At 38.6% G+C, this 16833-nt stretch overlaps 1 protein-coding gene across 1 annotated transcript; it reads right to left on the bottom strand.

Annotated features, from left to right (window-relative positions):
* Positions 1 to 11374: 11374 nt before the first annotated feature.
* On the bottom strand, positions 11375 to 14701 carry LOC104236770 (receptor-like kinase TMK4). Its single transcript, XM_009791097.2, has 2 exons — positions 12296 to 14701; positions 11375 to 12052 (listed from the first exon to the last, which is right to left on the bottom strand). Exons 1-2 carry the CDS (start codon positions 14547 to 14549, stop codon positions 11553 to 11555), a joined length of 2754 nt encoding a protein of 917 aa, XP_009789399.1. The 5' UTR covers positions 14550 to 14701; the 3' UTR covers positions 11375 to 11552.
* Positions 14702 to 16833: the final 2132 nt, after the last annotated feature.

Below are 16833 nucleotides of genomic sequence, written 5' to 3'. Positions count from 1 at the left end.
CTCGTGCTTGTTTAATGATCCGATCATGTAGAGTGGAGCTCGTCTCCCTTAATATTCTGACGCTCATTTCATAATCACTTATGACCTGTTGCAAACGCTGCTTCCGGGCCATTGCGTACTTTGCCCATCTGACCTTCATCCTTGTTATGCAAGCTTTTGATTGTTCTAATTCTTCTTGGCTTTGGCCGACCTGATTTCTCAATCTTGCTATCAATCTTTCATCAGAGCGACGCTTCTGTCGGTCAACGTTACTCTTACTGGCTTGGCGAAGGCGGGCCTTCAAGGTTTGGTTTTCTTGGGCTAACTTGTTTCTTTCAGCCTGCTCCGAGGCGACTTGCACATTGTTCTCAAATACAAGCCTTTCAACTTGTTGCTTTAGCTTCCCGATTTCGACCCGGTAACCTTTCTCCCTTTTTAACCATCCCCATTGCTCTTGTGAATCATTGGTGAAGTGTTGGACGTGGGCCCTTTTAGCAGGTCTTTGCCGAGTCTGAAACCTTCTTTCGAACCAAGCATCGTACTTTGGGTCTACCTCACCTTTAGCTAGCTCTCGTACCATGGTTTTGGGCTCCAAGAATCTACATTCATGCCACAGTTTTCTAATCTTCCCCTCGGGGAATATGACTCCCGGGCTCAATTCCAAGGCATGCTTGCTCAGATTTTCATCATTAGGGACTACTTGAAACCTGCCCAGTTGTCGTAATACCCGATGAGGGGCATATGGCTGGATGCTGCGAAGCCCCATTAAGAGAACATGACATTCTTCAGCCGACATGTAGATAACCTCAGTATCAGTCAACCAACCAAATGCCCATTCAATTTGGTCAGATGTTGTTGACCTTAGCCGTGTAAACCATTCTTCGACACCTTCAGGAAATCTGGCGCCTGTCATGCGCTTCTTGAATCCGCTGATACAGTTCCTCTCGGTCAACCCGTGGTTCATGTATCCTACTCGGTGATGGAGGTGTTCCTGCATCCATAGCTGAAGTAACAGGTTGCAACCTTGGAAGAACTTGCCTCCTTCTCGGCATATAGTCAGAGCCCGGTAGATTTCGGACAAAATTAAAGGAACCACAGTACTATTGGTTCTTTTGATTGCCACGTCGGCCATCCCTACCAGACCTATCTCTATCTTTTTGTCCTTCCTTGGGCAGACCATGACTCCCAAGAATGCTGTGATAAAAGCCAAAGTACGTCTTGCTTCCCATTTGTTTCTGTTCCCGCCGTGAGTTAGCCCAAGGTTCGGTTCCTCGAAACCCTGCGGGGTCCCGTACCGCTGATACAAGAAATGGAGATCACAACACCCTCTCGACAAATCGTCATGTTGTACCTTCCGACTAATGCTTAGTAGATCCAGAAACGCATGCGGGGACACTGGCCTTGGCGAAAGCAAATATTGCCCTCTTAACTTCTCATTCAGTCCCGCATACCCGGCAACTTCCTCAAGTGTCGGTGAAAGTTCGAAATCAGCAAAACGGAATACATTGCAGGTGGGGTCCCAAAATGGTATTAGAGCTTCAAGAATATCTGTCCTCGGCTCAACACCCAACAAATTTACAAAACCTCCCAATATTCTTCCTATTACCCCTTTGCTATCGGCTTCCAAGTCATTCCACCACATGTGGAGTTGTAGAGGGACCTCGCTGAGGGCTGAGAATGGTTCATTTTGCTCTGTGTTCATCCTGCACACTTATTAGGGTGACCTTTTAGGTGAAAACAAAAACCTTTATTTTGCCTCTAACCAAAATCTTAGGACAAAAACAAAAAAAATTATTTATATACATGTGTATACATACATACATATATGCTTTATGGTATATCTTTTTTGGTAAAAATGGAAAAAGAGTTGGACCCGACATTTATTAGGGTGACCTTTTTTCTTTTTTTTCTTTTTTTTTTTATATATATATATATATATATATATATATATATATATAATTTTTTGTAAAATTTTCCCAACATTCAAAACCGGTCATCATGCATGTTTGAAACAAATAAATGCACAAGCAGTGAGTAGGATGCATCAGGATGGCCTTTTCTATTTCAGGTTGCTATTCCTAGACGGACCCAACCCCTGTGTTGAGTCCCCTAAGTCAAATGCACATGATGCAAATAAACGTTCCTACTAGGGATCCGGCATGTGGCTTTGTTATACTAGGTTCAGAACCTGGGTGTTTGTTCTAGACCTGGCTTACCCGAGCGGACAGCTCGAGCCGAGGGGGGGCAGCGTACCGGGAATACAGAAGCTTCACCGGCTTAGCAACTTATCCGAACCTCGTTCTAAATTGGGATTTGACACTATACAGAAAAGAAGTCATACGAAGTATGCCCTTCTTCATGATTTAGAAGACTCAGAAAGTATAGGGGTTTCGGCACAGTTTATATACAGTTCAAATAATATCAAAGCGGTAAAAGCAGCATTTAACACATTAGGCTCAAACATGTAAAAATCAGATAATAGATAAAGCCAAATAATAACAATTATTTTAAGCTCGAATTCTTAACCCTGAACCAGTGGTTCTGGGTCCAATCCCCAGCAGAGTCGCCAGAGCTGTCACACCTCCTTTTTCCGCACCCGAGGGGTGCAAGGGAGTTTTTCCAATTAAAGGACAATCGAAATGGGATTGGTTTATTAATTTCAGAGTCGCCACTTGGGAGATTTAGGGTGTCCCAAGTCACCAATTTTAATCCCGAATCGAGGAAAAGAATGACTCCATATTACAGTCTGCGCACCAGAAATCCGGATAAGGAATTCTGTTAACCCGGGAGAAGGTGTTAGGCATTCCCGAGTTCCGTGGTTCTAGCACGGTCGCTCAACTGTCATATTCGGCTTATTTATCTGATTTTAAATACCATTATGAACCAATGTGCCAATTTTAACTTTTTACCGCTTTATTGTTATTATTTCAAAAGGATGTGAACATCGCTTAAAACATGTCCTTGGACTGCGTCACATGAAATGCACCCACAATCTGGAACATATTTTATTTGATGTTTTGGGATTTGGATCTGGGTCGCATGAAATGCACACCCCAAGTTTTAAGAAAGTAGATTATTAAACACGCACCTAAAGAGACTATCGTGTTATTATTTTAGGAAGGGCCGTGAAATTTGCTAAACGGCCCGTCCCGGAATCTAAGTATTTAATATATACATTTAGAGGGCCCCGCAGCTTCTACATTTTTTGTTTGTCGAGGCTCGTCTCATTTTTATTTTAAAGGATAAACCTATAATGACTATATTTCCTATTAAGTTCGTCTCTAAAATAAAAGAAAATCTCTTAATTATTTACATGCTTGCAGATTATTTACAGCAGGATCCGAAATGCTTTTACAGAATAAGGAAACATGACCATGCATACGGACAGCTGATCGAACATTATGGGCCCAAATCCAGCTCATGCGGGATGGGCCAGACCTGGGCCACTGTTTATCCGAGGCGGGTCTGTTTGGTCTGTTTTGACCTGGGCTCGACCTTCATAAGGTTGAGGGGCGCGGACTTGTGCTAATTGTTATAAGGGTGTGGCTTGATAATTATAACGAGGCAGTTTATCAAAAGAGAATGAAAATTAACTAAGGCGGATAGTTTTATTCTTTGACATGCATTAAAAGAGAATGCTAATTACAAAACACAACTAATTTCCAAGACATAGCCTAGTATACTGCCAATCCTTTTGTCTGTTAACCTAACCAACATATGATATTAAACCATACTACATTTTTTGTATTCACTATATGAAAGGACCAACTCCAATACCCAAACAAGATTGTAAACCATTACACACTACATAATCATCTATATAGCAACTACATGTGGACATAGATGTCTTCAAATCTTCCCTTTTGTATTCATGCTCGACTTTCAAATTACATGGACAGTATTAGTTGTGTACCTGGTATAGAGGAACAAAAGAAGAAGGAAAAGGATCAGCTGAATAGTACACAGCAAACAACAGCACAGCAGATTCACAGCAACAACACAGCAACAACGACCAGCCAACAATGATGAAGCTCAGCAAGGAGTCGAGCAACAAATAAACAATCCCAGAAAAACAGAGTAGGAAATAACAGCCCAGAATGTTGAATGTAACAGCAACAGAAATCCAATGACCACAAGAAAGCTTGGCAAACGACAGAAAAGCAAAACCACAAAGACAACCTGATCCAACTGGACTCTTACACAGTTTCTTCTAGACAATACTCATTCACAATGTTTTGAAATTTATTTCTGTTTTTCCTTTTCAATTTTCTTACTCACAGTATCTCTCGAGACTCAAAAAATGAACCCCCTTTTCTAACGGATGGTCTCCTCTTTTATAGCCTAACCTTAACACTTTACAGTCTGTTTTACAACTCAAAATTGCCCCCCCCCATGTTGCTTTTCCACTCACTTGTTTTAAATAATCAAGCCCCCATGAAATCCCTGACAGCCCCTCTCTCTTTTTGGTTGTTAAAGTGTACTGATCACTTGTTTGTTTAAACAAAGTATGGGCAGTAGGAATATAATCTGACAGCACATGCTGTCCGATTATTTTAATTCCTTAAAGCAAACCATACACATGCTGCCCACAGTCCAAACCAAATGGCATTGTGTTTAAAAACCAAAATCTGAATCTGCCATTATAACCTTTCCCCTAGATGTTCTTTTAATTTAATTTGAACAAAATCAACAGGCAATACAATTCAGTTCCTAATGAGACTCAAATACGATCACAGCAGAAATAAGCAATACGAATCAAGTTGTTACCATTAACGATTGAAACTAATTGACGACATATATCGACTCGACTATATTAATCGTAACACATAACAATCAATCGTTCATATAAACAACACGTATAGAGTCCCGAATGACCTCAGATAAATTTGTTCAAACACTGGGAACTTATATGAATTAAACTTGCTTGACGATTAATCTAATTGATGAACACGTATATCACAGGGTATATTCAGAACACAAACAGAAGACAATTGGCCAAATAAAAGGCCTTTAACAGAGATGGAAGAAATCCGAATGAAAAATAACAAAATAACAAACAAACACAAAGAAATATGCTGACAACTTAATTAGAACCAAACAAAGAGAAAAGGAAACTTACTGAAAAAGTTTGAAATCAAACGGACTCAAATCAAACTCGACTTCGAACTTTTGAGGCCGAACAAACTTTAATCAGGGTGTTCTCACATGAGAACACCTTGATTAAGGTCTATTAGACCTCAAACCTATGTCCAAACCGGCCGGATTCCCCAAGTGCATGTGTTCTAAAGTCTGGATTTCCAGATCTGGATTTTTGGGAGTTGTGGGTAGATTCGGACCAAACCAAGTTTGGTTTGGTCACGAGGAAGGTCAGGGGAGTGTCTGGTATGAAGATGGGATGATTTGGCATAGATCCGGGTTCGACTCAAATCTTCAAATGAAGATTCGAGACGAACGAAAGTGATTCGAGGTTCGTGGTTAGTGGATTCGTGTTCAGGGTGGTTGGATGCTTTAGGGGTGTGAAGGGGGTGGTCACCGGCGTTCGTGCCGCCGGGTTTTGGTGGAAAGGAAACCAGGGCGGCGTTAGGGTTTGGGGGTTTCAGGGTTCGGGGAAGGAGATGACTGAAAGGAAGGGGGGGTTCGGATAGGGGGTGCGGGGTAAAGGGTCAAGTTTATATATGGAAGGGGAAGAGAGATTGGAGCCGTTAGATCAAGTGATCTGAACGGCTTAGATCTATTGGTGGGTAACAGGACGGGGTCGTTTGGTATGGGAACGGGGTCGTTTTGGTTTAGGTGAGGGGTTGGGTTAAACCGGCTAAATAGGTCGGGTCATGAGGGAACCAGGGACCGTTGGATCAATGAGGTTGGACGGCTCAGATTCAACTTGCCTGAAACGGCGTCGTTGAGGTGAGTTGGACAACCTGATCTGGACCGTTCCTTTGAATCAGATCAACGGCTTCAAATGGGGACGCCGATACGACGTCGTTTGAGTCCGTGCCTGGGCAGGCTGGGTTTGGACCGGGTCAGATCGTTGGTTTGGGCCTGTTTTTGTCTTATTTTTTGGGCCCAACTGATTTCAACTTCTTTTGTTTTCCAATTTAAAATAAAAATAAAAATAAAAATAAAAATAATTAATAAAACAAATGAAATTAAAACAAATAACAATATGGCATTTCAACATAATTATCATACCAAGTAAGTTAAATCACAACCTAAAACGGACGATGCACGTATATTTATATTTTTTTTTTTTTGAATTTTCTCTTAACGCCACATATATTTTTTGTATTTTTGTTTGATAAGGACTAGATGCAAAATGGACAGACTCACAAACGACTAACAACACATGTCACGGAAAGATCGAAAAATTGTACAGCGAAATCATTTGTCACTATTTTTATTTTCTTTTGGAGCGATTGCTCGTAAAGCAAAAATCACGTGCTTACAGCTGCCCCTCTTTGCACGAAGACACGAAGGGTTTTCGCGCAAAGATAAGCGAGCGATTTTTGCCCGTCCGAATACTCCGTGTGAAGCATTTTTTGAAAAAGATTTGACCGAACCTTTGCTTCAGAGGTTTCCTACATATCCTGGGCTGAAACAGGAATCAGGTCAATGTAGTTCGGGAAATTTTGGTAGCTGGGACTACCGTGTGACTGTAGTGTTTGCTGTTGTTGTGCGCTGTTGTATGCTGCTGTAGGATGCTACTGCTCAACCGATCTCCCTATTACATTGCTCTAAAAGGAAAACAAGAAGCTAAGTTAAACTGAGGATCCTGAAATTTCATCCATCTTCAACTTGTTCTTGTTGCCACCATTATCAAGAGAAGTTGCAGCAATGTACCTCTCGGAACTTTCATCAAACAGTTGGACAGCGTTGCTCGCAATAGCTGTAGCTTCTTCATCCGGTATTTCTATTGGAGGTTTTGGAGCATTGTCATCACTAGTTAGCCTGGCCTCCAAATCAGCAGTAGGTGAACAGTCAAATCCATCAGAAGGATTGAGGCTATTGCTCATAGGAGAAAAGGCAGGTCGCTGGGCTTTAGGAGGGACCGAAATTTCAAAATGAACATAGTCAAAACGAGTCTGTGAGAGATAGGTCAGACGCCCATTTCTGAAAGCGCATAACCAATTTCTCAGTAAAATGTTTCCAATCAAAGAACTGGTCATTGCGGTAAAGCCAGTCGAACCAAGCGAGTGCATCGTCGCCGAGGTAGAATGAAGCGAGAGATAGCCAACAATCCTTGGGGATACGACAAAAGTTGAAGTACCACTCTGCCTGACAAATCCAGCCAGCTGGATTCCCACCGGTGAATCGATCTAAAATGACAACTGCCTCAGAGGAATCTACCATGGATTACTCTCAATGAAAGCACCAATGTTATGAATTTAACAAACAACACAATTGTAAATAGGAACTGAGAATTAATCTTTGATTAATTGAAACTCATACATGGAATTAGAGAATAACAAGATAGAAATTAACATAACTAAGATAGGGACAGAAAGAAGGGGATGAGAAGACAGAGCCACAGAAGAAATAGTCGAGGGAGAGAGGCCACAGAGAGAAAGTTTTTACAAAAATTTAGCCTCCCACATTAGTGCTACTATTTGGCCATTTAACCATTCGTGTGCCCTCGCTAATATTCTCATTCCAATGTACCCAATTCATTAACCTGGATCCCATATAAAGTCCGAAAGTCTTTGTGGTGGTCTTTTAGTTCTTTTGCTTTTCCTAGTTGGCCCAATTATTGCATCTTCAGATGGCCCAATGCCATCCTTGAGCCCAAACTCCTTATTCATCATGAACATAGCACCACCTATAAACCCTTTTCCTATTTGGTTGAGGTAATAATTACTTAGGGTAAAAATTTATTCCAAAATAAACTTCATGGAATTTTGTATTTAAAAATCGAAAACCTATTCTAAATGGCCGCAGCCTTCTACACGGACTTTCCATGTCCAACGTCAAAGTTGGATAGTAATCCAATTATTGGATTTTCCTTATAAGTCATTATAATACTTTACTAATAGAAAGTTGGAATCCCATAAAAATAGATTTCACGTAGCCAACGTCTCTCAATTCCAAATTGGATACTTTATTAATATTTATATATCCTATATATAAATAAACATTAATTATAACTATAAAAAATATATCATATATATATTTCAACCAAAAGAAATAATTTAATTTTCTATTCCAAATAGAAAACTTCAATTTGTTCACAATATTAATTATATTCTTTGTACTAGCAAAGAATACAATAATATTTCATTTGGACTAATAACGCTATTTGACTAATTAAATTCTTTAATTTAATTATCAAATAATAAAGTAATTAATCCTTTAACAAAGATCAGAACACTCGTTAGTGTGCGACCCCATAGGTTCAATACTAAGCCGGTAGTAAATTGATCACATCAATATACTAATCAAGGGTGGCGTCTAGCAACACTCCTTAACGACCGGATAGCATGAAGTATACAATTTACTCTCAAGAACCAGTAGAAGAATAATGTAGTAATTCCTTCTATCCTTATAGCTCTGGATTACCCTAGGATATGGTTCAACTGTCAAATCCTAATAGGCGACCAACAATATGTTCATGTCAAGTATAATCGACCATTGAATGACGTAAGAAACTCTTTTCTTCTTTCATTCAATTGCCCTGACCAATGTCTTAATTTGGTCGTTTATAATTCATGACAACATGGAGCTTAAACTCATTACCAAGAGTTGACAGATTTCATCTTGATCAATCACTAAATTCTACAAGTATTCAATCGTACCCAATATCCTTTCAACTATCGCCCTAGGGCTATAAGTGTCTAGTATTAAAGCACAACAAATAACTTGTCAATTACTATGACGATCTCAGGTCAAAGGAAACTCTTACATCACATTCTTCAGAATATCCTATTGACAGTTTATGGTAATTCTAACCATTAGGAATTATCCAATGAGTCGGTTTAATAATCATATCTCTATATGCATCATCTATCTATGTGATTCAGTTAATGAGATCAACTAATCTTTATCCCATAAAGACAATCACATAAATATTGATCTAACCGGATTACTAATGTCCAAATTAATAATCCTACGATCAAGAATAAATTTAGATTAAATTGTAAGAGACTTTGCTCTCATTATCATGATCTCTATCACAATGACAAATCTCAAAATTTAATCAAGGACCTTATCAAATTAATCAAACAATTAATAATAACTATGATAAAAGAATACCATATATTTTTATATCAAATAATGTTCACAAAAATATGTTCAAATCATCAAATATGAGATTTGATCTATGGAATATCTTCTATATCCCTAACAGAAGAAGTTTTGTACTTTTTAAGAATTGAGGCTTCTTTCTTAGGCAATGACACATAATAACATTCACAATATAGTCTTTAAGAAAGTCTTGTTTAGGAGAAAAAGCTATTCTTTTGGAATCGTTTTTCTTTTTCTTTTATACTAATAAATTTATGTAGGTCAATGGTTATTATGCATTTTTTAGTCTTATAATTCTCTTTTTTATTTTGTCTGATTTGTCGTTACTAATGTTTGGTTATTAACTTCCACATGACGCCTAGTTATTTCAATTCCAACACACTACTGTTTTATTGTTAGCTAAACAAATGAGAATTATGGGGTAATTCAGGATACATTTGCATTGAATATGATAAGTTAGGCCTATTCAAAAGTGTCTTGAGGTTGATGAGAACATTCAGGTTTTTTCATGAAGCGGCTTTGTGAGCTCAATGCCTATTCAGCTACATTAACAGTTATATAATCGATTCGATGTATTGTGCGAGAAGGGGAGGGTGAATCAGGGACTGAAGTTTTATAAGAAAAGGAGGGACATTATATAGGATTTATAATCTTAATTTAGAGTTTTGCAATGGGTAGAGGATGGATTGGGGTGCTATTAGACAATTTATTATAATCTGATCAGCTGACCTACAAAACTGTGTCGGAGGAAATGTGGAGCAATGGGATGAGAATGATGCATTTGAGCGTCTTAAGAATTTAAGAAGAGGGATAGGTTAATCAATGACAAGAGTTACAAGTCCTTGTTGAATGGTTTATACTTTCTTAATCTGGACTAAGAATCTACTTTGATACACCTACTGGTCTTGGTAGTTTGAATATTCTCCATTCTCTTGGCTGAAAGGTTTAGCCAAATTGCTGATTAAAAAGGGTGATTGTTCTTTGGTATAGGGATTCCGAATGAGAAGCAATGGGGTGATTATTCTATCTGAAAATGATGATCAGAGGAAATGGTTATCTAGAAGTGTTGGGGATGTGAGTCAGATGTTGAAATGGAGTAATACCAGATTGAGCATTCATTGGCCATAGTCTAAGACTAAATTCTGCACCTTCTTATCTCGAGGTATTATCATATTGCAGAATGTAACTTCAGTTTTTTTCTTGCTTCAGATTTCCTTCCCATCCCTTCTAAATGATTTCCTTTATTTGCAAGTCTTCACGTCTGCTCACGCGTTTATAGCCAATCTTATATTTGTGATTTTTTACAAATTGAGCAGGACTTTTTGTTATGTACCATCAATGAAGAATTTTTACACTATGAATGCAATTTTACTGGATAGAGCAGGTTGTTATTCTATTTTATAAGTTACTCTATTTATGTGAAATTACCTGTTCTTGTAGGTCAACATAACATGATGGTGCACAAAAGTTATATGTATTGTCAGTGAACTTATAAAACAATATGAGATATATAGATTAGTTGCAAGCAAAACCACCACAATTGTCCTACAAGGGTGTCTCTTTTGTTAATGATCTTACATCGGCTAATTATCTAATGGATGCCTTGAGTTGTCCCCCTTTTTGCTCTTTATAACTTTTACTAGTGGTTCCTTGGCTTTTGCCCTTTTGGCCAAAAGGGATTGAAGCTGGAAATCACTAAGCAAGTACGTTGTCAGGTGTGTCACTCCACCACAAGGGTTTCTGGTTCTTTCAGTACATTGTTGAAAAATGAAGATTTGATCAACTTAGGAATTCGAAACAACTTAAGAAAAAAACATAATTCTTTAATCAACTCTTATAAACTAGAAGTAATTAGTTCTTAAATGCTCGACATTAGTGCCTTGTCACGTTTATGGGAAGCAAGAGAGAAACCTGCAGTGTTTGATTGGAGTAACTCCCAGTATGTAGACAATATGTATTTCAGTTTATGCTCTCAGAGTAAGTAGCACGGTCGTCAATGGACAATGTTGTAATGATATTCAGAGTCAATCAATGATAATATGAAACTTTGTGGTTCCTTCTCTCCAGCATCATTGTTGATTCTTGTCAGAAATTCAAAATCTATAAACCCAAATGCCTACCTGATCCGAGATTTTATGTTACAAAAGCAGAAACTACGATGTCATGAACAGTAAGAATAATTAGATAGAGAAAAAATGAAAACCTGAGACAGAAAAGTGTCTCTCTATGTCATTGGGTTCCTTGGCATTAATATACATGTCCCTTCCTCACAATCAAGTATCTTTACATTGCTCGCTTTAATCCACTGGTGTTTCTTTGTATAACTAAACATGCTCGTCTCACTCTGACACCTTCCTAAGTGCTGTAATTGACTTTGAAGTCCTTGAGGATGTGGTATAGTCACCATACATGTCTTCAGAAAGCATTGAATCTTCATTAGCTCTCCATCTTTGCAGGGCTTGAGGAAGGCTCATATTGAAGTCAATATTGAAACTATCATCTCCATTAGATGCAGTTGGAGTCCATTGCTCTACCAGAGGAGCTAAGACGCTTACTGCGTGTCCCATATCTGGTCTCTGAGATGGTTCCCTAGCAGCACAATGTCCTGCTAGCTCTACTACTTTGCAGATGCTTTGATAAGTTTCCTCGTCTGGATCCACGGATGGGTCTAGAATGTATCGAATGTTCTCTTTGTTCATTACCATCCTTCTAAACCAAGGGACTAAATGACTTCTGTCTTCGGGCAGGTTCTCATCTAGTGCTTTTCTGCCAGTGATCATCTCCATCAACATCACTCCAAATGCAAAGACATCAATTTTTGTAGTCACTCTTCCAGTGGCTAGTTTCAACAGAAAAAAGATAATATCAGAAACTAATTGTGGATAATTAGCACGTGTAAACTCAACATGTATCAAGAACATAAATAATCATATTCCTAATCAAACATGAATATCCAAAATACTTAGCTTGTTTTATTAGGGATAGTTAAGCTAGTCGTTGCGTAGTTCCTTTGTTTGATCTGTGTGTGTTAGTGGTTTAAATTGAACTAATTCATGCAATAGTAAAGGAGTGTTGTACATACAAGCATACTCCGGTGCAAGGTACCCAAAAGTTCCTGCTAGCTTCGTCTCGACGGAGTACTTCCCATCAGGTGCATTTTTAACCAATCCAAAATCGGCGACCTTAGCCCTCATGTCATCCCCAAGAAGTACATTAGAAGGCTTTAGATCTCTATGTATGAAACTCTGTTGTGCCAAACCATGCAGATACTCGACCCCTCTGGCCACGTCTAGTGCTATTATTAATCTTTGCTTCCAAGTGAGAGGTGGAAATCCCAAATGTTCATGATCAAACAAGTGCTGGCCTAATGTCCCTTGTGGCATGTACTCATAAACTAAAAGCCTCTCATATCCATTGACGCAGAACCCATGAAGTGCAACTAAGTGTCTGTGCCTAACCTTTGTGAGTACTTCAATTTCAGCTTTGAATTCGTTCAGCCCCTTGTTACTAGCTATAGAAGCTTCCATCCTCTTCACAGCAATCTCTGTCCCATCATGGAGTTTACCTTTGTAAACAATCCCAAAACCGCCACGTCCCAATATATTTTCTTCGTTGAAATTGTCTGTCGCCTCTCGCAGAAGTTCCACTGGGATGGTTACATTCCCACCATCATATATATAGATTTCACTATTTGCAGCACTACTTTGACTGGCCGTGCTTGGAATAGCACCATAACCATTCACATTTTTAGGGGAATTGTTCTTCAGTTTTTGCTCCTTGCCTGTCTTAACTTTACTCAATTTTGAATTCCCATTACGCTTGTATTTATATATCACCAAGCACAAAACTATGATTAAGATGATAGCAGCAATAACAATAGCAACAATCACCCACGTAGAAGCTTTATGTGCACCTATTGTTGGAGAAGACGGATCATCTGTCCCACCAGGCGAACTAGGACTTCCGGGTGGAGAACTTGGTGGCAAATCTTTCCCCATAAATGGATTACCAGATGTTTTCACTATGACATCGGGACGGAATTTTGGTATCTTCCCAGAAATATTGTTGTTTGAAACATCGACAAGCTGCAGCTCTGGTAAACTGGTGAGGCTAGCTGGAACAGGACCAATGAGATTATTATCACTCATGACCAATTGTTTCAAAGCAGTGAGATTAGCAGCAGCAGGAGATATTGTACCAACCCAATTCTGTTTAGCAAAATTGATTACAATCACACTGCCCTTAGGATCACATGTAACAAAGTCCCAACCTTTACAAGGATTATTACCTGCCCATGACTCAGCCACTCTCATGGGATAACCCACAGCTCCAGCAACCTCAAGCAACACAGTTACCTGTGGATCACATGGTCCTGGACTAGGATTACAGAAATGGTTCATATTCCCAAGATTCACTTGAACACCTGTTTTAAAAACTGGCATTGGGCCCATAAATATGTTATTTTGCAACGACACGTTCGCTAGCTTAGGAAGGGAAGTTAAAGAAGCAGGAATCACCCCGGTCAAGGTATTATCGCGAAGTTGAAGATCGACCAAATTAATACAAAGAGAAAGATCAGGAATTGGGCCCGAAAACTTATTAACATGGATCCAAACCTGAGTCAACTGTTCCATTGAACCAAGAACATCAATCCTACCTGAAAGCCCATTCTTTTGATTATTAAGCACCAAGTTTTTAATCCCAGACTTAGCAAAAGACGACGGCAAAAACCCCGTTATGTTATTATAAGAAAGCCTCACATTCTCCAAACTAGGGAACGACCCAAAAATATCTGGAATTTGACCCATGATATTAGCATTAGACGCTGAAAAATCAGCCAAGGATGATGAGTCTGTTAAACTATCAGGTATCGTCCACGGAGGAAGACTGGGATTTTCATCAATGCAAAAATGTTCTAAACTTGTTAACCCTTTAAGGAAATTAGAAGGAACGGACGTAAAATTATTGTTATCAAGGTGAACTTCTTGAAGAGAAGAAAGGTCTGATAAAGGAGGCAACGAACCATAAAGACGGTTCCTTTGGAGATTAAGGGATTGAAGATTAGAAAGTTGGTTAAGATCTGGTGGTAATTCACCGGCAACAGATTTTGATATGAGGCTAATTGAAGAAACTCTGCCTGAAGAGTCACATGAAACGCCAGGCCATTTACATACGTCGGGACCTGACCAGCCGGTAGGAGTTGGCGTAAGAGATTTAGCCAATTTAGCCATGACGGCAGAATCGCCGGCGGAACCATCATTGGCGGAGGCAGTGATGGCTATGAGGAGGTAGCAGAGGAGGATTATTTCGAAGAATTTGTACTTTTTTTTGCCCATTGTGGCTACCTTTCTCTGTCACCTCATTGTTCCGATGATTAGGGTTTGTGAGAGAGGAGGAGAAAGAGGAGAGAAGGGTTTGGCTTTGTGTTGAATGCTTGAATTAAGGAAGGAAAGCAGAGAATGTATGGCATGGCGAGAGAGCTCGTTTATGGCAAGTTACCAAAACTTCCATAATTGCTTTTGGTAAAAGGAAGGCCAAATAAATATTTTTGAATCTCCCACGCGTAAAATGAAACGACGCAGTATTGAATCCCTTATTCGATCTCTTTGGGATTTTCTCGCCTTTATTTAACTTTTGTTCTATTTAATTAAATTTTACGAGATGAAATTGATGGAGTATCATATGATCCAGTTTTATGAGTCTTTACAAAAAAAACAACAACAACAACATACCCAGTATTATCCTACACTATAGGGTCTGGGAAGGTAGTGTATACGCATATCTCTGTTTTAAAAGGCAGAATTGAGACTCGTCCGGGACTCGCCCCGGGGCGGAGTACTCGTAAAACGCCCCTGGGCTTATGTGTGAGGCTTAATTCCGCGAGACTTACGCCTCAGCCATCGGGGCTTACGCTTCGGACACGCCCAACGCCCAACGTACTGGGCTCGCCTAATAGAACTTTATGCAATTGTATGTAATTAACCTTGTAAATCCTCAAATTTTCTTAATAAATCGTTGACTATTCAAAATTACTTTTTTCTTAATCATAAATCATTAAGTTGAGAGTATTTTATGTCATAATTAAAATAAAAATTATTACACACTATCCACTAAGACTACTATGATAGTTAATTTTAAATAAATCTTTCATTTTAAAAAGTATTTACTTATTAACTTTTGTTACGTCTTTACTATATAATATGATCCATAATTTTTTTATAATTATCTTTATCATGTTTACGAGATACAATACTTATTAATTTAATAGCTCAGTATTAGCTAGTAACTATTTACAAATAATTAGTTATCATGGTAACATATGGTGAATTATGTGTCACTTTATTAACTTGTTGAAACTTAAAAATAATTGATGCTAGAGAATCATATTTAAATTGTGAATTATGTTTTTATATAAATTCTCTTTCAAATAGAAAGCATATTAAATAAAAGGAGTATTTTAAGAAAAATATAAAATTATAATATCGTCCTTAAGAGATACATATAAGATTTCATATCGAATACATTACTTTTGATGTTTGAGTTGCTAATTTGCATGTTATGATATATGTCATACTTTTCGCATTATTCATATTTGAATTATAATTTATAAATATTTTAAATAGATTATTTGTTATAATTTTGTGATTTTAATGTAATTTTTATAATTATTTTTTATTTTATACTTTCTTAAAATTCTTGGAATTAGTAAAATTTAAAGATATGTGGGACTTACGCCCCATGTCTCAAGACTTACGCCTCGCCTCGTCAGAGGTAAAACGCCTCGCCTCGCGCCCCCGCCTTTTAAAACATTGACGCATATCTTACCCCTAACTTGTGAGGGTAGAGAGGTTGTTTCCAATAGACCCTCGGTTCAGGAAAACATAAGCACCACATTAATGAAAATATAGACAAGAAGGGACAGTACCAAAAAGTCATAAAAGCAAAATAAAAACAAAAAGATAGTAAGGTTATCAACAATGAAGGAAACAACGGTTAGTCATAAAAACCTACTACCAACAGAAAGTGAGACTGTGTGGCAATACTACCGTTATCATGAACACTCTAGACTACCTACTCTACTACACTAATCCTCGACCTCCATACATTCCTAAGATTTGTCATGTCTTGCCTAATCACCTCTTCTCACATCTTCTTTGGCCTATCTCTACCTCTCTATAGGCCCTCTAATGTCAACTTCTCACACATCCTCACCGGGGTGTATGTGCTCCTGCTCCTCACGTGACCAAACCACCTAAGCCATGCTTCACACATCTTGTCCTCAATAGGGGTCACACCCACCTTGTCGCGAATAATATCATTTCTGATCCTATCTAACCTGGTGTGTCTGCACATCCATTTCAACATTCTCATATCTACTACCTTCATCTTCTAGACATTAGCGATCTTGACTGGCCAACACTCAGCCCCATACAACATCGTTGGTCTAATCACCACTCTGTAGAACTTACCCTTAAGTTTCGGTGGCACCTTCTTGTCATACAAAACACCGAAAGTGAGTCTCCATTTCATCTATCCCGCCCCAATACGATGTGTGACATCTTCATCAATCTCCCCATACCCTGAATAATAGACCCAAGGTACTTAAAACTTACTCTCCTA

Source organism: Nicotiana sylvestris, chromosome 9, assembly GCF_000393655.2.
Source record: "Nicotiana sylvestris chromosome 9, ASM39365v2, whole genome shotgun sequence".
In the NCBI taxonomy this organism is placed as follows: domain Eukaryota; kingdom Viridiplantae; phylum Streptophyta; class Magnoliopsida; order Solanales; family Solanaceae; genus Nicotiana; species Nicotiana sylvestris.
This window is presented reverse-complemented; position numbering and strand designations above follow the sequence as displayed.